General features: G+C 62.4%; 1 protein-coding gene across 10 annotated transcripts in view; it reads left to right on the top strand.

Annotated features, from left to right (window-relative positions):
* The window catches only part of C6H7orf50 (chromosome 6 C7orf50 homolog), a 151,707-nt gene extending 135,705 nt beyond the window's left edge, over nt 1-16,002 (top strand). For 9 of the 10 annotated variants that reach the window (XM_063815139.1, XM_024357686.3, XM_024357688.3 and 6 more), the window contains 2 exons: nt 12,442-12,523; nt 15,211-16,002. In XM_063815139.1, the coding sequence (XP_063671209.1) occupies nt 12,442-12,523; nt 15,211-15,390 (262 nt within the window). In that variant the 3' untranslated portion in view covers nt 15,391-16,002. Of the gene's footprint in view, nt 1-8,972; nt 9,185-12,441; nt 12,524-15,210 lie in introns of those variants that run through there. The other variant, XM_063815142.1, reaches the window with a different exon arrangement.
* The last annotated feature ends 8,219 nt before the right edge of the window (nt 16,003-24,221 follow it).

The raw sequence follows: 24,221 nt of genomic DNA, 5'->3' as shown, positions 1-24,221 counted from the left end.
TATGGCCGTCGTGCGCTCTTTCCCTGCGCTGTGGCCGTCGTGCGCTCTTTCCCTGCGCTGTGGCCGTCGTGCGCTCTTTCCCTGCAGTATGGCCGTCGTGTGCTCTTTCCCTGCAGTATGGCCGTCATGCGCTCTTTCCCTGCGCTGTGGCAGTCGTGCGCTCTTTCCCTGCGCTGTGGCCGTCGTGCGCTCTTTCCCTGCAGTATGGCCGTCGCGCGCTCTTTCCCTGCACTGTGGCCGTCGTGCGCTCTTTCCCTGCACTGTGGCCGTCGTGTGCTCCTTCCCTGCAGTATGGCCGTCGTGCGCTCTTTCCCTGCACTGTGGCCGTCGTGCGCTCTTTCCCTGCAGTATGGCCGTCGCGCGCTCTTTCCCTGCACTGTGGCCGTCGTGCGCTCTTTCCCTGCAGTATGGCCGTCGTGCGCTCTTTCCCTGCACTGTGGCCGTCGTGCGCTCTTTCCCTGCAGTATGGCCGTCGCGCGCTCTTTCCCTGCACTGTGGCCGTCGTGCGCTCTTTCCCTGCGCTGTGGCCGTCGTGCGCTCTTTCCCTGCAGTATGGCCGTCGTGCGCTCTTTCCCTGCGCTGTGGCCGTCGTGCGCTCTTTCCCTGCACTGTGGCCGTCGTGCGCTCTTTCCCTGCGCTGTGGCCGTCATGTGCTCTTTCCCTGCAGTATGACTGTCGTGCGCTCTTTCCCTGCGCTGTGGCCGTCGTGCGCTCTTTCCCTGCGCTGTGGCCGTCGTGCGCTCTTTCCCTGCAGTATGGCCGTCGCGCGCTCTTTCCCTGCACTGTGGCCGTCGTGCGCTCCTTCCCTGCAGTATGGCCGTCGTGCGCTCTTTCCCTGCGCTGTGGCCGTCGTGCGCTCTTTCCCTGCCGTATGGCCGTCGTGCGCTCTTTCCCTGCGCTGTGGCCGTCGTGCGCTCTTTCCCTGCACTGTGGCCGTCGTGCGCTCTTTCCCTGCAGTATGGCCGTCGTGCGCTCTTTCCCTGCGCTGTGGCCGTCGTGCGCTCTTTCCCTGCGCTGTGGCCGTCGTGCGCTCTTTCCCTGCGCTGTGGCCGTCATGTGCTCTTTCCCTGCAGTATGACTGTCGTGCGCTCTTTCCCTGCGCTGTGGCCGTCGTGCGCTCTTTCCCTGCGCTGTGGCCGTCGTGCGCTCTTTCCCTGCAGTATGGACGTCGTGTGCTCTTTCCCTGCAGTATGGCCGTCGTGCGCTCTTTCCCTGCACTGTGGCCGTCGTGCGCTCTTTCCCTGCAGTATGGCCGTCGTGCGCTCTTTCCCTGCAGTATGGACGTCGTGTGCTCTTTCCCTGCAGTATGGCCGTCGTGTGCTCTTTCCCTGCACTGTGGCCGTCGTGCGCTCTTTCCCTGCAGTATGGCCGTCGTGCGCTCTTTCCCTGCAGTATGGACGTCGTGTGCTCTTTCCCTGCAGTATGGCCGTCGTGCGCTCTTTCCCTGCGCTGTGGCCGTCGTGCGCTCTTTCCCTGCACTGTGGCCGTCGTGCGCTCTTTCCCTGCAGTATGACTGTCGTGCGCTCTTTCCCTGCACTGTGGCAGTCGTGCGCTCTTTCCCTGCAGTATGGCCGTCGTGCGCTCTTTCCCTGCGCTGTGGCCGTCGTGCGCTCTTTCCCTGCGCTGTGGCCGTCGTGCGCTCTTTCCCTGCGCTGTGGCCGTCATGTGCTCTTTCCCTGCAGTATGACTGTCGTGCGCTCTTTCCCTGCGCTGTGGCCGTCGTGCGCTCTTTCCCTGCGCTGTGGCCGTCGTGCGCTCTTTCCCTGCAGTATGGACGTCGTGTGCTCTTTCCCTGCAGTATGGCCGTCGTGCGCTCTTTCCCTGCACTGTGGCCGTCGTGCGCTCTTTCCCTGCAGTATGGCCGTCGTGCGCTCTTTCCCTGCAGTATGGACGTCGTGTGCTCTTTCCCTGCAGTATGGCCGTCGTGTGCTCTTTCCCTGCACTGTGGCCGTCGTGCGCTCTTTCCCTGCAGTATGGCCGTCGTGCGCTCTTTCCCTGCAGTATGGACGTCGTGTGCTCTTTCCCTGCAGTATGGCCGTCGTGCGCTCTTTCCCTGCGCTGTGGCCGTCGTGCGCTCTTTCCCTGCACTGTGGCCGTCGTGCGCTCTTTCCCTGCAGTATGACTGTCGTGCGCTCTTTCCCTGCACTGTGGCAGTCGTGCGCTCTTTCCCTGCAGTATGACTGTCGTGCGCTCTTTCCCTGCGCTGTGGCCGTCGTGTGCTCTTTCCCTGCCGTATGGCCGTCGTGCGCTCTTTCCCTGCGCTGTGGCCGTCGTGCGCTCTTTCCCTGCAGTATGGCCGTCGTGCGCTCTTTCCCTGCGCTGTGGCCGTCGTGCGCTCTTTCCCTGCGCTGTGGCCGTCGCGCGCTCTTTCCCTGCGCTGTGGCCGTCGCGCGCTCTTTCCCTGCGCTGTGGCCGTGTGCGCTCTTTCCCTGCAGTATGGCCGTCGCGCGCTCTTTCCCTGCGCTGTGGCCGTGTGCGCTCTTTCCCTGCAGTATGGCCGTCGTGCGCTCTTTCCCTGCGCTGTGGCCGTCGTGCGCTCTTTCCCTGCAGTATGGCCGTCGTGCGCTCTTTCCCTGCGCTGTGGCCGTCGTGCGCTCTTTCCCTGCGCTGTGGCCGTCGTGCGCTCTTTCCCTGCGCTGTGGCCGTCATGTGCTCTTTCCCTGCAGTATGACTGTCGTGCGCTCTTTCCCTGCGCTGTGGCCGTCGTGCGCTCTTTCCCTGCGCTGTGGCCGTCGTGCGCTCTTTCCCTGCAGTATGGCCGTCGCGCGCTCTTTCCCTGCACTGTGGCCGTCGCGCGCTCTTTCCCTGCAGTATGGCCGTCGTGCGCTCTTTCCCTGCGCTGTGGCCGTCGCACGCTCTTTCCCTGCACTGTGGCCGTCGTGCGCTCTTTCCCTGCAGTATGGCCGTCGTGCGCTCTTTCCCTGCGCTGTGGCCGTCGTGCGCTCTTTCCCTGCCGTATGGCCGTCGTGCGCTCTTTCCCTGCGCTGTGGCCGTCGTGCGCTCTTTCCCTGCACTGTGGCCGTCGTGCGCTCTTTCCCTGCGCTGTGGCCGTCGTGCGCTCTTTCCCTGCGCTGTGGCCGTCGTGCGCTCTTTCCCTGCGCTGTGGCCGTCATGTGCTCTTTCCCTGCAGTATGACTGTCGTGCGCTCTTTCCCTGCGCTGTGGCCGTCGTGCGCTCTTTCCCTGCGCTGTGGCCGTCGTGCGCTCTTTCCCTGCAGTATGGACGTCGTGTGCTCTTTCCCTGCAGTATGGCCGTCGTGCGCTCTTTCCCTGCACTGTGGCCGTCGTGCGCTCTTTCCCTGCAGTATGGCCGTCGTGCGCTCTTTCCCTGCAGTATGGACGTCGTGTGCTCTTTCCCTGCAGTATGGCCGTCGTGTGCTCTTTCCCTGCACTGTGGCCGTCGTGCGCTCTTTCCCTGCAGTATGGCCGTCGTGCGCTCTTTCCCTGCAGTATGACTGTCGTGCGCTCTTTCCCTGCACTGTGGCAGTCGTGCGCTCTTTCCCTGCAGTATGACTGTCGTGCGCTCTTTCCCTGCGCTGTGGCCGTCGTGTGCTCTTTCCCTGCCGTATGGCCGTCGTGCGCTCTTTCCCTGCGCTGTGGCCGTCGTGCGCTCTTTCCCTGCGCTGTGGCCGTCGTGCGCTCTTTCCCTGCGCTGTGGCCGTCGTGCGCTCTTTCCCTGCGCTGTGGCCGTCGTGCGCTCTTTCCCTGCGCTGTGGCCGTCGCGCGCTCTTTCCCTGCGCTGTGGCCGTGTGCGCTCTTTCCCTGCAGTATGGCCGTCGCGCGCTCTTTCCCTGCGCTGTGGCCGTGTGCGCTCTTTCCCTGCAGTATGGCCGTCGTGCGCTCTTTCCCTGCGCTGTGGCCGTCGTGCGCTCTTTCCCTGCAGTATGGCCGTCGTGCGCTCTTTCCCTGCGCTGTGGCCGTCGTGCGCTCTTTCCCTGCGCTGTGGCCGTCGTGCGCTCTTTCCCTGCGCTGTGGCCGTCGTGCGCTCTTTCCCTGCAGTATGACTGTCGTGCGCTCTTTCCCTGCGCTGTGGCCGTCGTGTGCTCTTTCCCTGCCGTATGGCCGTCGTGCGCTCTTTCCCTGCGCTGTGGCAGTCGTGCGCTCTTTCCCTGCGCTGTGGCCGTCGTGCGCTCTTTCCCTGCGCTGTGGCCGTCGTGCGCTCTTTCCCTGCAGTATGGACGTCGTGTGCTCTTTCCCTGCAGTATGGCCGTCGTGTGCTCTTTCCCTGCACTGTGGCCGTCGTGCGCTCTTTCCCTGCAGTATGGCCGTCGTGCGCTCTTTCCCTGCAGTATGGACGTCGTGTGCTCTTTCCCTGCAGTATGGCCGTCGTGTGCTCTTTCCCTGCACTGTGGCCGTCGTGCGCTCTTTCCCTGCAGTATGGCCGTCGTGCGCTCTTTCCCTGCAGTATGGACGTCGTGTGCTCTTTCCCTGCAGTATGGCCGTCGTGTGCTCTTTCCCTGTGCTGTGGCCGTCGTGCGCTCTTTCCCTGCACTGTGGCCGTCGTGCGCTCTTTCCCTGCAGTATGACTGTCGTGCGCTCTTTCCCTGCGCTGTGGCCGTCGTGTGCTCTTTCCCTGCCGTATGGCCGTCGTGCGCTCTTTCCCTGCGCTGTGGCCGTCGTGCGCTCTTTCCCTGCAGTATGGCCGTCGTGCGCTCTTTCCCTGCGCTGTGGCCGTCGTGCGCTCTTTCCCTGCGCTGTGGCCGTCGTGCGCTCTTTCCCTGCGCTGTGGCCGTCGCGCGCTCTTTCCCTGCGCTGTGGCCGTGTGCGCTCTTTCCCTGCAGTATGGCCGTCGTGCGCTCTTTCCCTGCGCTGTGGCCGTCGTGCGCTCTTTCCCTGCAGTATGGCCGTCGTGCGCTCTTTCCCTGCGCTGTGGCCGTCGTGCGCTCTTTCCCTGCAGTATGGACGTCGTGCGCTCTTTCCCTGCGCTGTGGCCGTCGTGCGCTCTTTCCCTGCGCTGTGGCCGTCGTGCGCTCTTTCCCTGCAGTATGACTGTCGTGCGCTCTTTCCCTGCGCTGTGGCCGTCGTGTGCTCTTTCCCTGCCGTATGGCCGTCGTGCGCTCTTTCCCTGCGCTGTGGCAGTCGTGCGCTCTTTCCCTGCGCTGTGGCCGTCGTGCGCTCTTTCCCTGCAGTATGGCCGTCGCGCGCTCTTTCCCTGCACTGTGGCCGTCGTGCGCTCTTTCCCTGCGCTGTGGCCGTGTGCGCTCTTTCCCTGCAGTATGGCCGTCGTGCGCTCTTTCCCTGCGCTGTGGCCGTCGTGCGCTCTTTCCCTGCAGTATGACTGTCGTGCGCTCTTTCCCTGCGCTGTGGCCGTCGTGTGCTCTTTCCCTGCCGTATGGCCGTCGTGCGCTCTTTCCCTGCGCTGTGGCAGTCGTGCGCTCTTTCCCTGCGCTGTGGCCGTCGTGCGCTCTTTCCCTGCAGTATGGCCGTCGCGCGCTCTTTCCCTGCACTGTGGCCGTCGTGCGCTCTTTCCCTGCGCTGTGGCCGTGTGCGCTCTTTCCCTGCAGTATGGCCGTCGTGCGCTCTTTCCCTGCGCTGTGGCCGTCGTGCGCTCTTTCCCTGCAGTATGACTGTCGTGCGCTCTTTCCCTGCGCTGTGGCCGTCGTGTGCTCTTTCCCTGCAGTATGGCCGTCGTGTGCTCTTTCCCTGCACTGTGGCCGTCGTGCGCTCTTTCCCTGCAGTATGGCCGTCGTGCGCTCTTTCCCTGCAGTATGGACGTCGTGCGCTCTTTCCCTGCGCTGTGGCCGTCGTGCGCTCTTTCCCTGCAGTATGGCCGTCGCGCGCTCTTTCCCTGCACTGTGGCCGTCGTGCGCTCTTTCCCTGCGCTGTGGCCGTGTGCGCTCTTTCCCTGCAGTATGGCCGTCGTGCGCTCTTTCCCTGCGCTGTGGCCGTCGTGCGCTCTTTCCCTGCGCTGTGGCCGTCGTGCGCTCTTTCCCTGCAGTATGGCCGTCGTGCGCTCTTTCCCTGCGCTGTGGCCGTCGTGCGCTCTTTCCCTGCAGTATGGCCGTCGTGTGCTCTTTCCCTGCACTGTGGCCGTCGTGCGCTCTTTCCCTGCAGTATGGACGTCGTGTGCTCTTTCCCTGCAGTATGGCCGTCGTGTGCTCTTTCCCTGCACTGTGGCCGTCGTGCGCTCTTTCCCTGCAGTATGGCCGTGCGCTCTTTCCCTGCAGTATGGACGTCGTGTGCTCTTTCCCTGCAGTATGGCCGTCGTGCGCTCTTTCCCTGCGCTGTGGCCGTCGCGCGCTCTTTTCCTGCAGTATGGCCGTCGCGCGCTCTTTCCCTGCACTGTGGCCGTCGTGCGCTCTTTCCCTGCAGTATGGCCGTCGTGCGCTCTTTCCCTGCGCTGTGGCAGTCGTGCGCTCTTTCCCTGCGCTGTGGCCGTCGTGCGCTCTTTCCCTGCGCTGTGGCCGTCGTGCGCTCTTTCCCTGCAGTATGGCCGTCGCGCGCTCTTTCCCTGCACTGTGGCCGTCGTGCGCTCTTTCCCTGCAGTATGGCCGTCGTGCGCTCTTTCCCTGCGCTGTGGCCGTCGTGCGCTCTTTCCCTGCAGTATGGCCGTCGTGCGCTCTTTCCCTGCAGTATGGCCGTCGCGCGCTCTTTCCCTGCACTGTGGCCGTCGCGCGCTCTTTCCCTGCACTGTGGCCGTCGTGCGCTCTTTCCCTGCAGTATGGCCGTCGTGCGCTCTTTCCCTGCGCTGTGGCTGTCGTGCGCTCTTTCCCTGCAGTATGGCCGTCGTGCGCTCTTTCCCTGCGCTGTGGCCGTCGTGCGCTCTTTCCCTGCAGTATGGCCGTCGCGCGCTCTTTCCCTGCACTGTGGCCGTCGTGCGCTCTTTCCCTGCAGTATGGCCGTCGTGCGCTCTTTCCCTGCGCTGTGGCCGTCGTGCGCTCTTTCCCTGCGCTGTGGCCGTCGTGCGCTCTTTCCCTGCAGTATGGCCGTCGTGCGCTCTTTCCCTGCAGTATGGCCGTCGTGCGCTCTTTCCCTGCAGTATGGCCGTCGTGCGCTCTTTCCCTGCGCTGTGGCCGTCGTGCGCTCTTTCCCTGCAGTATGGCCGTCGTGCGCTCTTTCCCTGCGCTGTGGCCGTCGTGCGCTCTTTCCCTGCAGTATGGCCGTCGCGCGCTCTTTCCCTGCGCTGTGGCCGTCGTGCGCTCTTTCCCTGCGCTGTGGCCGTCGTGCGCTCTTTCCCTGCACTGTGGCCGTCGTGTGCTCTTTCCCTGCGCTGTGGCCGTCGTGCGCTCTTTCCCTGCAGTATGGCCGTCGTGCGCTCTTTCCCTGCGCTGTGGCCGTCGTGCGCTCTTTCCCTGCAGTATGGCCGTCGTGCGCTCTTTCCCTGCGCTGTGGCCGTCGTGCGCTCTTTCCCTGCACTGTGGCCGTCGTGTGCTCCTTCCCTGCAGTATGACCGTCGTGCGCTCTTTCCCTGTGCTGTGGCCGTCGTGTGCTCTTTCCCTGTGCTGTGACTGTCCCCTCGTTTTCCCAGCAGGGGCCCCAGGCTTGGTCGCCCAGCTCTGTTTTTCCACCTCAGAGCCGTGTTGCTCTGGCCTTGCATAGGCGGAAGTTTGGGAGTGCTGGGAGCAGTCCCTCCACTTTCTGTGGGTCTCTGGGCTGCTGGGTCCACTGTGGTAGTTACACGAGCGAGGCACACGGCTGTCAGCGGGCAAGCCTGTTCCTCATTAAAGAGAAAAAAGAGTTTATTTATGTGCTTAACGCAGGAAATTGAAGATTTACTTTCCGTATAACTGAAAGAAGAAAACCAGCATCCCTCAGGGCCTCAGCCACGCCTGCTGGGTGTTCACGTTGGGGGCGGGTGGCGAGGTGACCGCTGCCTCCCTGGTCCCTGCAGACTTTAGCTTGCCATTCTCGGGGGCCGGCCCCCTGCCTGGGTCTGCTCGAGGCGGGAGGTGGTGCCCCCACAGGAGAGAGAGGAACTGGGACCCGGGCCACACGGATCCAGCCCGGACGGGGTCCCTCACTCACCTGCGGGGGGACGAGAGCAAGTCACTCCGGCCGTGGGGCAGCCCAAGCCCACCCTCCTCAGGCCCCCCATGTTGCCCAGCACAGCATGGCCTCTTAGCTTCCTTGCACCCCGTGGCCTCCGGGCCTGGAACCCTGGAATGACAGGCCAGAGCAGAGGCCAAACTATCCCATCAGCGGAGCTTAGGAGACATTTCTTGGGGGTCCTTCCCTACCCAGGCCCACTGCCCCGCTGCCGAGGGACAGCCCAGCTCCAAGTATGGGAGGAGCGGCCAACCCATGAGACCCGGCCCCTGTCCGCGACAGCCCCGCTCAGGCCTTCGTGGGCATTGGGTTGTGAGCTCACCGCGGCTGGCAGTTCCTGCTGCAGTTACGAGCACGTGGACGCTGTGGCTGCGGGCCGGCTTCAGATGCTGTCTCAGTAGAGACCCTCGCTCGGTTTTCTTTTGGAAGGGGGTTCAGCAAGAAGTCCCTGCTTTTTGTGGGTTGGTTGGTTTGTTTTAAGATGGAGTCTCACTCTGTCGCCAGGCAGTGCAGTGGTGCAATCTCGGCTCACTGCAACCTCTGCTTCCCAGGTTCAAGCGATTCTCCTGCCTCAGCCTCCTAAGTAGCTGAGATTACAGGCATCCGAGACCACGCCCGGCTAATTTTTTGTATTTTTAGTAGAGACAGGGTTTCACCATATTAACCAAGATGGTCTTAGTCTCCTGACCTTGTGATCCGCCCTCGGCCTCCCAAAGTGCTCAGCTTACAGGCGTGAGCCACTGTGCCCAGCCGCCCCTGCTTTTTTTTTAAAGCCCAGTGGGCTAGCAGGGACTCTGGTTGTCCACCCAGCTGGTGAGTACCACAGGGGAGGAGGTTCTTCTCTCTGGGACGCTCTAGGCAGCTCTGGACAGATGACCCTGCAGTGGCCGTGGCCGTGGCCCTCGCTATGCTGGGGACAAGGGACTTCCCTCTGACTGCTCTCTTTCCTTTTCCAAGATGGGATCTCCTGTCTCCTGCCCCACCTAGGCAGAGAGAAAGAGGATTGTGTCAGGCATCCTGTGAACTGTCTGCAGCTGCACAGCGACCAGTCCCCAGGGTGGGTGGCAGAGGCGGCCATCACTCAGGAGGCCTCGCCCAGTGCCGTGGGAGCCACAGGCGACACTGAGCACCCCACCCGCCCCTCGCTGTGTCTGCTCTCCCAGTGACGAGGCCAAGAGCGGGACGGCTCATCTTCCATGGTGAGGGAGATGGGCTTGGCTTGAAGCCTGCCTGGTGGGGGCTCGGTGAGAGAGAGGCGCCCTTGGTTCAGGGCCGTAGGCAGCAGTGCCGTGGGCCAGCAGTGCTGTGGCCTCGGGCCCCATGGGAGGGCAGTGTGCAGAGCAGCTGTGACTGACTCACCGTGCGTGGGCTCTGGGAACACCCGTGAAGTGGGGTCACCACTCCACGTTCCCAAGGAGGAAACAGGCTGGTGGAAAGCAGCAGCTCAAGGTGGGAGAGTTAGAAGGTGGCAGAGCTGAGATGCCAACTTCTGCCCTGCAGCAGTAAAACAGCCCCCAGCAGGCAGATGCCATGGCCTGGCTGGCCCGGGTGCACCTCACAGGGGCCCACGCTGGCCGGGTCGGCCATCCGGGGAGCAGACCACCAGGGGCTGTCTAAAAAGAAAGGAACTAAAATTAAACCTCCCTGGAGGCTCCTCTCATCACGCAGGAGCCCTGCGTCAGTGCACATGGGGCTGGCGTGTCACCTAGCAGCTGCACAGCCGGGCTCCACACCTGCAGGACTCCCCACCCACAGGACTCCACTCACCCACAGGACTCCACTCACCCACAGGACTCCACTCACCCACAGGACTCCCCACCCACAGGTCTCCACTCACCCGCAGGACTCCCCACCCACAGGACTCCACTCACCCGCAGGACTCCCCACCCACAGGACTCCACTCACCCGCAGGACTCCACTCACCCACAGGACTCCACTCACCCACAGGACTCCCCACCCACAGGTCTCCACTCACCCGCAGGACTCCCCACCCACAGGACTCCACTCACCCGCAGGACTCCACTCACCCACAGGACTCCCCACCCACAGGTCTCCACTCACCCACAGGACTCCCCACCCACAGGACTCCACTCACCCGCAGGACTCCACTCACCCACAGGACTCCACTCACCCACAGGACTCCACTCACCTCCAGGACTCCCCACCCACAGGACTCCCCACCCACAGGACTCCACTCACCCACAGGACTCCACACCCACAGGACTCCACACCCATAGGACTCCACTCACCCACAGGACTCCACTCACCCACAGGACTCCACTCACCCACAGGACTCCCCACCCACAGGTCTCCACTCACCCGCAGGACTCCCCACCCACAGGACTCCACTCACCCGCAGGACTCCCCACCCACAGGACTCCACTCACCCGCAGGACTCCACTCACCCACAGGACTCCACTCACCTCCAGGACTCCCCACCCACAGGACTCCCCACCCACAGGACTCCACTCACCCACAGGACTCCACACCCACAGGACTCCACACCCATAGGACTCCCCACCCACAGGACTCCACTCACCCACAGGACTCCCCACCCACAGGACTCCACTCACCCGCAGGACTCCACTCACCCGCAGGACTCCACTCACCCACAGGACTCCCCACCCACAGGACTCCACTCACCCGCAGGACTCCACTCACCCACAGGACTCCCCACCCACAGGACTCCACTCACCCGCAGGACTCCACTCACCCACAGGACTCCCCACCCACAGGACTCCACTCACCCGCAGGACTCCACTCACCCACAGGACTCCACTCACCCACAGGACTCCCCACCCACAGGACTCCACTCACCCACAGGACTCCCCACCCACAGGACTCCACTCACCCACAGGACTCCCCACCCACAGGACTCCACTCACCCACAGAACTGCACTCACCCACAGGACTGCACTCACCCACAGGACTCCCCACCCACAGGACTCCCCACCCACAGGACTCCACTCACCCACAGGGCTCCCCACCCACAGGACTCCCCACCCACAGGACTCCACTCACCCACAGGACTCCCCACCCACAGGGCTCCTCACCCACAGGACTCCACTCACCCACAGGACTCCCCACCCACGGGACTCCACTCATCCACGGGACCCCACTCACCCACGGGACCCCACTCACCCACGGGACTCCCCACCCACGGGACTCCCCACCCACGGGACTCCGCTCACCCACGGGACCCCGCTCACCCACGGTACTCCACCCACAGGACCCCACTCACCCACAGGACTCCACACCCACAGGACCCCACTCACCCACGGGACCCCACTCACCCACGGGACTCCACTGACCCACGGGACTCCCCACCCGCAGGGCTCCACACCCACAGGACTCCACTCACCCACAGGACTCCCCACCCACAGGGCTCCTCACCCACAGGACTCCACTCACCCACAGGACTCCACTCACCCACAGGACTCCCCACCCACAGGACTCCCCACCCACAGGACTCCACTCACCCACAGGACTCCCCACCCACAGGGCTCCTCACCCACAGGACTCCACTCACCCACAGGACTCCACACCCACAGGACTCCACTCACCCACGGGGCTCCACTCACCCACAGGACTCCCCACCCACAGGACTCCACTCACCCACAGGGCTCCCCACCCACAAGGCTCCCCACCCACAGGACTCCCCACTCACAGGACTCCACTCACCGACATGGCAGTGGGAACAGGCGGGCTGGGCAACGCTCACAGCAGGCACAGGGCCCTCCCCCGTGCTGAGCCTACAGTCTTCAGACCTGGGCCTGCACACTGATGGAGGCTTCTGGGCTCGGCTGCCCTGCCTGGCCCTGGAAACACATGTCTGGGAGGAGGTCTCTGGAGTAAACCCTGCCTGGCCCTGCCCTACCCACAGCGCCAGCTTCGCTCCATCCGCAGCTGCCTGATGTCCACAGGCCCTAGTGCAGGAGCGGGGCGGGGGCAGGGCGGTTGTGGCCCTGGGGAGCGGCCCCTCTAGCAGCCGGGAGCTGCTCGTCCCCAGGCCCACTGCCCCCTTGTTGTGAGGGCCTGGGACTCAGGGTATTGTTCCTTACAGTCTTCCCATTTTCATGTAGAAAATACATCATCAATTAAATCGCTCCCTTTCCTCCCAGAGAAACTCACTTCATCCTTCCCCCCCTGTAAAATCCGTGTGACCCATGGGGTGGGGGAGCCCACGGGGACTTGGGGTCAGTCGTGAGCCCCGGGGTGGCCAAGGTAAGAGTGGCGTCCACATGCTTCCTGGGCAGGCGGCAGCAGGGCGTGGGGTTGCGGCTCCTCGCCTCGGGCAGGGGAGGGGCTCCAAAAACCCCCTTCACATGAGGCCTTGGTGTGTAGTACCTGGTGGGGCTCCCTCTCCTAAGATGAGGCGTCCCCGATCTCTCAGGGCAGACAGCTGCCCGGGAGTCTTTTGCCCAGCACCCTGAGATGTTTGTCTTTCTTTCCCTAGATGGGCCCAAAAGCACAAGAACTGGAGGTTTCAGAAGACGAGGCAGACGTGGCTCCTGCTGCACATGTATGACAGTGACAAGGTGTGTGCACGGCGGGGCAGGCACGTCTCCCGGGGGCTGAGGTCTGTGCACGGCGGGGCAGGCACGTCTCCCGGGGGCTGAGGTGTGTGCACGGCGGGGCAGGCACGTCTCCCGGGGGCTGAGGTGTGTGCACGGCGGGGCAGGCACGTCTCCCGGGGGCTGAGGTGTGTGCACGGCGGGGCAGGCACGTCTCCCGGGGGCTGAGGTGTGTGCACGGCGGGGCAGGCACGTCTCCTGGGGGCTGAGGTCTGTGCAAGGCGGGGCAGGCCCGTCTCCCGGAGGCCAAGGCCTGTGCACACTGGGGCCCTGACAGCAGAAGCCACAGTCTGAAAGGGCCGCCCTCAGGGCCCACTGCAGGGCGGGTCTCCCGGTGCCTTTGTTCTAAGAGATGAGCAGCGTTGCCTCCTCCAGGAGCCCTGCCGCCGGCCTTCAGGGCAGAAACCAACATGCGGAGACCTTAGGGAGGCCACCTGCACGTGTGCGTGTGACGTGTGTCTACACGTGCGTGTGTGCATGACGTGTGTCTACACGTGTGTGTGCACGTGATGTGTGTCTACACATGCACGTGTGGGCAGCTGCCCTTTTCAGGGGCAGGATGTGAGATAGGGTTTCACAGGATGAAACGAGACTGAATTCTGAACTAAACCCGGCTGCTGGGCGGCGGGCTGGAGCTGCCCACGTCCTGTGAGGCTGGAGGAGCCCACGGTTCTGCTGAGCTGCATCCGGTGGGCAGTGCCTCCTGCCTCGCCGGCTCTCCTGCGCCCACGTTACTAGAGGCCAGGCTTTGCATGCCGTGCCTGTGTTTCTCCTGCCGTGCCTGTGTTTGCAGACTCTCAGAGCGGGGCAGGCCCACCAGCCCCACTCACAGCCCTGGGACATTCCAGGCATAGCCTGCAGCCACTTGCTTTCATTATTTTGTTGTTGTTGGTTTTTCGTGGGCGTTTTTTGAGACAGGGTCCCGCCCAGGCTGGAGTGCAGTGACACAACCACAGTTCACTGCAGCCTCGACCTCCTGGGCTCAAGCCACTCTCCCTCCTCAGAGTTAGAGGACATACACATTGCAAGCCCTATTGTAAGCCCTATTGCAAGCTCCGGTAATCGCGACACTGGGGCAGGCACAAGGGTGGAAGTAGAAGTGACTGGAACAGCCTGGGAAGCCTGGAAACCCTCACGCCCGGCACAGCTGATTCCAGCATGCGGGCCAAGCCTGTTCCATGTGGAGGAAACCTCTTCTTAACAGAGCCAGGGACAACTGGGTTTCCACGTTTTGTTTTGTTTTGTTTTAACCAAAGTTTACGTGGTTTTATTTATATGTTACTATTACCAAAAGTAAACTTTATACAAAACTTTTTATACAGAAAAATAATCCTTAGTTAGGCAAATCCTTGGTTAGCCATTTATATGTGTGTACACACACACACACACGCAAAGTTATCTTACACTATCATAATTAAACGTATTTACAAACACACAAATGTGCATTTTACTTATACATTTTTATTTCATATGTGACCATACATATTTATGAACATGCCGATACTTAATGCACGCAGCCCCCAGCTTCACACCATATGCAAAAATTAACTCAAAATGGATCAGAGACTTAAATTTAAAAGCTAAAACCAAAACTCGTAGATGAAAGCCTGAGAGTCCATTTCGTGCCCTTGGGTGAGGCAACAGTTTCTTAAATGTGACTCTAGAAGCACAAGCGACAAAGGAAAAAGTCGAGAAAGTGCCTTCATCAGGATCTAAGACTGTGTAGCCGGGCGTGGTGGCTCACGCCTGTAATCCCAGCACTTTGGGAGTCTGAGGCGGGTGGATCACTTGAGGTCAAGAGTTCGAGACCGGCCTGGCCAACGTGGCAAAACCCCATCTCTACTAAAAATACAAAAATTAGCTAGGTGTGGTAATGCTTGCTTATAATCCCAGCTACTTGGGAGGCTGAGGCAGGAAAATTGCTTGAACCTGGGAGGTGGAGATCGTGCCACTGCACTGCAGCCTGGACAACAGAGCAAGACCGGCTCAAAAAAAAAAGAATCTAAGACTTTGCACTGCATACAGAACTAGCTGGAAAGTGAAATGGTTGCTACAGAATGGGAGACGTTTGCAAGTCCCACATGGAATTAGAACTCTGCTAACTCAATAATAAAAAGAGCCCAGTGTTGAAAGCCGCTGCCGTGGGGACCTGAGGAAACGTGCCTGCAGAGCAGATTGGCAGGTGACCGGTAAGCCTGTGCAGAGGTGCCCCCACCACCAGCAGACAAGGGTGAGGCCACCAAGAGATGCCACCTGGCCACTGCCACGCTAAGCAGAAAGGCGAGCGTGCCAAGTGCCGGCGCGTACGTGGCTTTTTGTTCCTAATGCACCTTTTATCACAGACTACCCCTGTTTAATTTGTGTCGTATTTTCTCATTTTTCTGAGGATTTTTACGATGTTTGTGAAATGTTCTCCCCACGTGGCTTCTGTTTTACCCAGGTTAATTGAGTGTTTTGTCTGCCTCTAAACAGGCATTTCTTCTTCCAGTGTCTGGGGCAGGGTCTGTGGCCAGGCCGCCCGCACCCTCGGGCCGCAGTGGGAGGACGGAAGCCTGAGGCCCGGGTGTCCTTGGCTGCAGCGTCTTGTCTCCTGCTGTTCAGCGGCCCCTCCCTGCCCCGCCCCTGACCAACTCCGTCTCTTCCCCATCCAGGTTCCCGATGAGCACTTCTCCACCCTGCTGGCCTACCTGGAGGGGCTGCAGGGCCGGGCCCGAGAGCTGACGGTGCAGAAGGCGGAAGCCCTGATGCGGGAGCTGGATGAGGAGGGCTCTGATCCCCCCCTGCCGGGGAGGGCCCAGCGCATCCGACAGGTGCTGCAGCTGCTCTCCTAGTGGGTTCAGCGCGGGGTGGGGCCGCTGCCCAGTGCAGGGCTGCCTCAGACCACACAGGGTGCAGCTCCTCCGGCGGTGGGGGCCGGGATCACCAGCAGGGCAGCGGCTGAGCAAGGGCTTTCAGCTCCTCCGGTGGTGGGGGCCGGGATCACCAGCACCAGAGCCTCGCAAGGGCCCCTTCCCTCCTCCAGACCCTCCTTGGCCGGTGACGGCTGTGACAGTGATAGCAGGTTCAGTGCCTTCAGCACAGAGCGTGGATGCTCTGGAATCACCCGGACCCCTGGCCTTGGAGGGACCCTCCAGCCCTAGGAATCTGCTTTGGAGGGAAATGTCTATTTTTCTACCGGGAATATTTTAGAGATTGGGGCACGCTGGCTCCTCCCGCCAGCTGCAAACCTGCACCTTCCGCCTGATTCCCCATCCCCCTGTGTGGGCCGCATCCCCTGCCTGCGTCCATCGAGGGGCCTGGCTGTGGCCTGTTTTCCTTTGACCCCACACAGCGTCATTGCGGGTCATGGGGAGCCCCTGGTGGGAGCTTGTGGAGTTGGATCACGTACCTGTGCAGAAACTGTCTCTGTGGCTGCATTTGAAATAAAACCCGACCCAGCAGCGGCCGTGGGTCCTGCTCTGTGCAGTGCGTCCCCTGCCTGTGGACTGCGGAATTCGTGTCCCCCATGCCAGCGCACGCCAGGCTGAGACCCCATCCTTGGTGGCCACCCCAGGATGGCATTGGGGGCGCTCCGTGTGTGGCGTTCCTGGCAGTGGGCGCTGGCTGATCACTTGCGTTCAGGCCGGCCGTTTCCCAGCGCTGGCAGTGACTGACCCTGCCAGGAAACACACTTAGGCCGCACAGAATCAAGCCACACACTTCCTGTTCCCAGCAGCACGTGGTCCCTGCCCCCAAGTGATGTGAGGTGCCGCGGGGCACCAGGAAGGCCGTGGTGACCGCAGAGCTCTGGGCAGCTGCCGGGGAGGGCCGGGTGGCCATGGCAAGGAGGTCCGTGCACCACTGCAAGGCCAAGTCTGTTTCAGGATGGGCCCTGGGGAGGGCTGAGGCCAGCAGCTCCGGCCTGGGCCTCCACAGAGCAGACACCCAGGTGCTGCTGCCCCAGAGCCACCTCCTGCCCAGCCCAGGTTGGGGGTTTGTGCTGCCGTCTCAGTGCTCCCCCAACTGATGGTGGAGCAGAAAAGTAGCTGCAGCCGCCACCTGGCAGCCTTGGGACGCTGGCTCAGGCCCTGAGTGCCCCCTTGGGTGCCCCGCCCCCCAACAGAGCTGCTGAGGCTGAGGTCAGGCTGCCTGCCTTGGCTGCCACCAACGCACAGAGCTGCATGCAAGCCGGGAGGCGGGAGCACGGCTGGCCTCACCCCGTGAGAGCAGAGTCACGGGCTCCAGGCTGTCGTCGTGGGGAGGGCCTGGGGCTTCCTGTGGCCACTGCTGGCCTGGCTGGGCCTCCTCAGCGGTGGCCCTTGGGGCCTGCACCTCAGAGTGGTGACTGGCCTCACTGTGACCCACGGACGTCTACTGTGACTTCCTCCTTAGCTCCCTGAAGACACCCAGGGCTGGGCTAAGATGTGGTCTGGGCAGGTCTGGCTGACCACTCAGGCCATCTCTGTGTGGACATCGAGACTCGGGGCCGGAGGAGACCCTAAGGACCTTGTCCCCAGGTCCTCTCTGCACCCACCAAGCTGTGGGAAGGCGATGAGGCTGTTTGCTCTTCCTTGGCCAGCATCCAGCCCCGTCCCCCCACTGTTGTGGCCAAAATTCTGACCACCCACGACACAGGGCCTGCTGTGTGCACCCCACTGGCCCAGGGCGGGCCTTGCCGGCAGCAGGCGAGGAGTCCAGCCCCTCCTGGTGTCGGTCAGGTGAACTCACAAACAGGAAGGCACGTTGCACAACACGAACCTTCAGATCTGCCAGGCGGTGCCTGCCATCCGGCTGCTGGCAGCACAGCTTTGCAGAGAAGCTGCTCGGAAGGGTCCGTGGTCAGCCCAGCAGTCAGGGTGCTCAGTGGCCCCTATGCTGTGAGGCACCTTAAACAAACAGCAGAGGGAGACCCGCAAAGTGCAAAGAAGGGGCAGCAGCCTCCAGAAGGCAGGGCTGATGGATCCGGAACCAGAGCTCTGAGCTTCCCAGCAGCCGAGTCAGAAAGGGAAATGGGGTGGGTACTGCTGAGTCCTCACCGACCATTAGTGGGAAAAGGTCTTGAAGACCTGGGCCTCCCTTCGACAGCACAGATGCTCCCCTGACACCGGCTGGGGAGTGCTCTCCTGTCAGGGGTTCCCACCTCTGTGGATCGTAAGGTGCCAAGCTCCTCAGGGCTCCCTGGCAAAAGATGCCGAAGGGTGGTGCAGAGATGTCACCTGGAATGTGGCTCAGAGAACCACGCAATGCCCTGGGGTCTCCCTACCCCGTGCAGGTCAGTGAGGGCACCCACCCATGCAACCCCAGGGGCCAACCACATGGGGCCACCTGTGCTGGGGCTGTGTGTGCCGGAGAACGGGCTGTGAGTCCCTGTCTCGGCTGGCGCTTGTGCGGGACTCCTGAGCCAGGAAGCCTCCGGCTAAGGAAGCCCCACCTTAGCTTGGAGACGACCCTCACGTCCGTCCCTCACGTCTGTCCCTCGGCAAGCGCTCCTCACTGTGGAGAGGGCAGCTGCTGACCTGCAGCAAGCCAGGCGGCGGATCGAGATTTGTGCCAAGTGAGGGGCCAAACTTAGCGTGGGCATGCGTGCTGTTCCCTTTACGTGTGTCCAAGGCCATAAGCGATGGGCTGTGACAAAGCACATCTGGGCTGAGCTCAGGGAGAAATGTCCCCTGCAGTAGATATGCAAGTGTGTGCAGGTGTCAGAAACACCAAACCACACACTGATAACTCATGCCGGGTGCAGCGGCTCACACCTGTAACTCAGCACTTTGGGAGGCGGAGGCGGGAGGATCGCTTGAGCTCAGGAGTTTGAGACCAGCCTGGGCAACATGGCTAAACTGCCCCCCAACAAAAAATAAAAAATCCGGGGATGGTGGCATGTGTCTGTAGTCACAGCTACTCGGGAGGCTGAGGTGGGAGGATGGCTTGAGCTTGGGAGGTCGAGGCTGCAGTGAGCAGTGATTACACCACAGAGCAAGAGCCGGCATCTAAAAAAATTTAGTGCGGTGAGCACTAAATTTAGTGGCTCACGCCTGTAATCCCAACACTTTGGGGGGCCAAGGTGGGCGGATCATGAGGTCAGGAGTTCGAGACCAGCCTGACCAACCTGGTGAAAGCCCATCTCTACTAAAAATACAAAAATTAGCTGGGTGTGGTGGTGGGCGCCTGTAGTGATCCCAGCTACTCAGGAGGCTGAGTCAGGAGAATCGCTTGAACACGGGAGGCAGAGGTTGCAGTGAGCCGAGATCGTGCCATTGCACTCCAGCCTGGGTGACAGAGCGAGACTCCTTCTGAAAAAATAAATAAAAATAAAAGTAATGTTTTAAAATAATCAAAAGGAGCATTGTTTGGAAGTCAGAATCACATTGCCTGTGGGGGTGAGCAGACCTGTGGAGACCAGGCTTTCCAGGCCAAAGGGCCCTCCCCGACATTGGGGGTGCGAACACTCAGAGCAGGCTGGAGACCTCTCACAGCACTGTGAGGCTTCCGGAAACCGTCCCCTGCCCCAGCCCACCCAGCACTCTGAGGAAGCGGCCTCTGAGCAGTTTCTTGCAGGATTGATGTCTGAGAAACAGCTCACACCAAGTGCCGTCTGCTCACTCCACCAAGAGTGACACAGGTTCGGCCGCTGAATCACCCTCAGAGCACTGTCCTCCCTCCGAGCCCCCAAGAGAGTGGCATCTTTTTAGAGACAGGGTCCCACTCTGTCGTCCAGGCTGGAGTGCGGTGGCATGAGCTCTGCTCGCTGCCACCTCCACCCCCCTGGGCTCAGGCGATTCTCCTCCCTCAGCCTCCTGAGTAGCTGGGAACACAGTTGCTACCACTACACCCAGCTAATTGTTGTATTTTTTGTAGAAGCGGGGGGCCTCACTGTGTTGCCCAGGCTGGTCCCAAACTCCTGGGCTCAAGCAATCCTCCCACCCCGGCCTCCCACCGTGCCTGGGATTTATCTCTGGATGACTCGGTGCCCAGTGTTCACATCCCAGAGCCTCAAGCTGACCTTCCAGCCCGGGCCGGCGCTGTCCGCTCCCCACTCCTCTCCCTGGAGCGCCGGCCGCCTCCAGCTGGGCTCTTTCTCTGCCTGCCTGTCCCTGCACAGATCAGGTGGCGCCACCTGCCGTCCGTCCAGTCCCTCGGCTCTTGCTCCAGTCACAGTCAGGCCCTGGCCGGGTGCCGTGTGCCGTGCGCCCTCCAGTGGCTCCCAGGGAACGGGCGCTCTCTCCACGCGCTCCAGCTGCCGTCCCCCTGCCCTGCCTGGTTCAGGCCACCCCCGACCCCCGCCCACTGGGACCTCAGAAGCACTCGTACCCCTGCTGGCTGCGTGGGTTTCACAGGCGATAAAGCTGAGTGCAGCCTCAAACCCTGAATAGTCATCAAAGTTAGGATCCTACAGACTCCTCCAAGCCTCACCTCATCACCCCTGTGGCCCAGCAGTCCAGAGCCATGGGCCACCCCCTCCCCCGCTTGTTATGCAGCAGCAGCTACCCGATGCACTCTGACCTCAGACACCCTAGGACTTTGCTTAGATTTCACAAGGGACTGGGTCCAGGCAGGAGGGGTGGGGAATTTGGCCAGCGATGGGCCTGCCTCGGGGCATTCGTGAGACCTGCCCGGAGAGACAGCTGGGCGCTAGGCTGAGCTGTCCAAGTCCCACTGCCCTCTGACGCCTGGTGAGCCCACCCAGCCCTCCCAGTGTCTTACTTCCTTCCCCCTCAGCATCCAAGGTGGGAAGAAGACCCCCGCTCTGAGGGAGCCCCAGCAATCACGGGGAGGGCCCAGGTCCCAGAGTGAGGCCAGCTTCTAGCCTCTGGGTTCCAGAAGTTTCCTGATGGGGGCTGCCCACTCCGAGGGAGGAGCTTCAGGACATCTGAACCAGGACTCCCGCACTGGACGCGGCCCCCAGGCCCCTGCATGTGTGTGCCCTGTGAGTGTGGTTGAGCGGTGGCGTGGCAGCTCTCTCGGGTCACTTGGGTTCCATTAAACGGCGTCTCCGTGGGTAAAGCTTGGTCTCCTCCTAAGCCCAGCCAGCCCGGCACTCAGATGGCCTCACCCTCCGAGCTTACTGTGGGGGGGCCTCACCCTCCGAGCTTGCTGCGGGAGGTTTGCAGATGGCTCGGGGACTGTGTGGTTTTGTTTTGCCTTGACTTAGGACGGTAATGGGAGGCACGTGCGGCACGGCTGAGGGCCAGCCTCAGACCCAGAAGCAGATCTGGGGCCAAGAGCAGCCTGCCCACCCCAGGAGGGTCCTTCCCTGGAGACCTAGAGGCGGGGGGGTACAGGGGCCGGGGTCGGCGTCCCCCCTGCTGCTGAGGACAGACGTCCGGGGAGCAGCTCAGCCACGTCGTGAGCCATGGGGTTCGGGGTGTCTGCCTCTCCCATGACATCTGGGCACCATGGGGTGGATGTCCACAGAGGCATCTCCCGAAATCCACGCGTGAGGAAGCTGGGCTCGCGGGCTGCCTGCTGCCTGAGTTCTCTGGGACCCTTGAAAAGGACCCATTGGCAGGTGCGTGGATAAAGCAGGACAAATCCACCACTCCCCACTCACTCGAGGTCCCCAGAGCCCTCACACCCACAGACCAGGAAGGAGAAGGACTGGGGAGGGACTCGGAGTGGGTGTTTAACGCAAGCGGGGCTTCAGCCCGGGAAGATGAGGAGGCTCTGGAGGTGACGATGGTGGCCGTGAACGTGCCTGTGCCCCTGAACTGTGCACTTCAATATGGCTGACGGTGAATTTTCTCTACGTGTATTTTATCACCATTTTTAAAAATAGCAACAAAGAAACACTTGGAAATGAGGCGTAGACAGTGGCCTGTCCCATCCGTGCCAAGCCCCGGCATTTTCCAGCAAGCCCCCGGGACGTGCCTGTGCACCTGGCCGGCAGCCTGAGTGCAGCTGTGAGAAACGGGCACCCAGGTCTGCCCGGTCGAGAAGGTGGCACCTCCGGGGTTCGGGTCTCACTCGGGCCCCCCTTCCCTCCCGCCCGCCCCACACCCCTGCCCACGCCTATGGGCATGAGTTAAAGGAGATTTGATACCTGCTTACTCTGTTTTCACTAAGCTAGGCTTGTTTACACTTGAGGATGAGGCATTTGGACCGCCTAACTTGGGGGGCCCTGGCTGTACCCCGTGGAGGAGCCCTGTCATCTCGCTGGGTGAGATGGGGTGAGAGGTCGCGTGAGTCGGGCGAGCGGGGTCAGGGTTGGGGTTGGGGTTATGTTTATTGTCTTAGTGCTTTGAGGGGAAGCTCAGCCGTCATTCTGTACTTGGTGTCCCTCACGTCGGCTGGGCCTCCATGAAGCGGGGCGGGACAGGGTCAGCGTTTCCTCCCCACATGGGCCTCGGGCTCCCCTGGGCCCAAGGAGATGAATACCCCAGGCCAATGTAAGGCGGGGGCCCGAGGATCCCCTGCAGGGCCGGGAGGGCGGGGCCTGAGTCCTTCACCCCACCCAGGAGGCCGACTAAGTTGGGGGCACGAGGGTCCCCTGTAGGGCTGGGAGGGCTGGGCCTGAGTCCTCCACCCCACCCGGGAGCCCTGACAACAGCTGGGAGGGATTTTCCACAGCCCCTGCCCTGGAATGTTCCGCACCCTCCAGAGCTCCAGAGGGGCTCACCAGTCACACTGGGCAGGGCGTCGCGTGGCCCCACCTGGCGCCGGGACCCCGTTCTTTCTGCCCTTCAAGTTTTCAGTGTCATATTTCAAATGTCTGAGGGGAGAATAGTGAAGCCAGCACTCGGTCCCTGCTCTTCCCCAGAAATATGTGAGCGGACGCAGCCGAGCCTCCATCCCTCCGTCCCCTTCTCGTCCTTGCGGCAGCTTCAGCAGGTCCAGCAGCCTCCGTAGCAGCAGCCCCACCCGTGACTTAGGGACCCTGCGGCCCCACCTGGGAGTGTGAGGCCTGCCGTGCACCCATGTGTCCCGGCCACCACGTCCTGGCCTTGGGGCGCCGCTTCACGTGGCGCAGGTGGGAATGTGCCACGGCTTATCCTCTCTTCTCGGTGAGGGGCTGCCTGCTGCTCACGTGCACAGTCAGCGCTGGGACGGGGGCCAGGGCCGTCTCAGACAGCAGGTGTCCCATCACACCGCCACCAGCACACGCGCCACTGTCACACTGCCGACCACACCGCCACCAGCACACGCGCCACTCACACTGCCGACCACGCCGCCCCCAGCACACGCGCCACTGTCACGCTGCCGACCACACCGCCCCCAGCACACGCGCCACTCACACTGCCGACCACGCCGCCCCCAGCACACGCGCCACTGTCACGCTGCCGACCACGCCGCCACCAGCACACGCGCCACTGTCACGCTGCCGACCACGCCGCCACCAGCACACACGCCACTCACACTGCTGACCACACCGCCCCCAGCACACGCACCACTGTGACACTGCCGACCACACCGCCCCCAGCACACGCACCACTGTGACACTGCCGACCACACCGCCCCCAGCACACGCGCCACTGTCACACTGCCGACCACACCGCCAGCACACGCGCCACTCACACTGCCGACCACACCGCCACCAGCACACGCACCACTGTCACACTGCCGACCACACCGCCCCCAGCACACGCGTCACTCACACTGCCGACCACACCGCCCCAGCACACGCGCCACTCACACTGCCGACCACGCCGCCCCCAGCACACGCGCCACTCACACTGCCGACCACGCCGCCCCCAGCACACGCGCCACTCACACTGCCGACCACGCCGCCCCCAGCTCACGTGCCACTCACACTGCCGACCACGCCGCCACCAGCACACGCGCCACTGTCACACTGCCGACCACACCGCCCCCAGCACACGCGCCACTGTCACGCTGCCGACCACGCCGCCACCAGCACACGCGCCACTCACACTGCCGACCACGCCGCCACCAGCACACGCGCCACTGTCACGCTGCCGACCACACCGCCACCAGCACACGCGCCACTCACACTGCCGACCACGCCACCACCAGCACATGTGCCACTGTGTGGCTCGACATTTCCTTTTGTTTGTTTGAGATGGAATCTTGCTCTGTCACCCAGGCTGGAGTGCAGTGGCGCGAACTCGGCTCACTGCAACCTCTGCCTCCCAGTTCAAGCGATTCTCCTGTTTCAGCCTCCTGAGTAGCTGGGATTACAGGCACGTGCCACCATGCTCGGTTAATTTTTTTGTATTTTTAGTAGAGACAGGGTTTCACCATGTTGGGCAGGCTGGTCTCGAACTCCTGACCTCGTGATTCGCCTGCCTCGGCCTCCCAAAGTGCTGGGATTACAGGCGTGAGCCACCGCACCGGGTCAGTGTTTCCATTTTTGCCACTGCAGTGCTGCTTGTCTTCAGGGGCTGAGGTGCCCACCCCCCCGCCCCAAGGAAGCCTCTGGCGCCAGTGCCTGTCTCTGAAGGAGAATGTGGGCCTTGCCTCCCTGCACCAGTCATACGCATGGCCCCGGTGGCTTGGCTCAGAGTCTGGCACTGCAGGCCGACTGCCTCCAGGCACAGCTGCAGGAAGTGTTCCAGGAGTGGGAATGGAGTGGGGTCTGCAGGAGTCCCAGGACCTGGGGGGTGCAGGGCTCGCACGCTGAGGACACCCACTTGCGCCTGTCTCTGGCTGGATGCAGCCGCCCGTTGTCTCCCTGCAGCCCCAGCTATAGGTGCTGGGGGGCCCTGGGGGGAGCTAGGTGGGTGGGAGT

This window comes from Pan troglodytes, chromosome 6, assembly GCF_028858775.2.
Source record: "Pan troglodytes isolate AG18354 chromosome 6, NHGRI_mPanTro3-v2.0_pri, whole genome shotgun sequence".
Taxonomy (NCBI): domain Eukaryota; kingdom Metazoa; phylum Chordata; class Mammalia; order Primates; family Hominidae; genus Pan; species Pan troglodytes.
The sequence above is the reverse complement of the archived record's forward strand: the minus strand, read 5'-3'. Positions and strand labels throughout refer to the sequence as shown.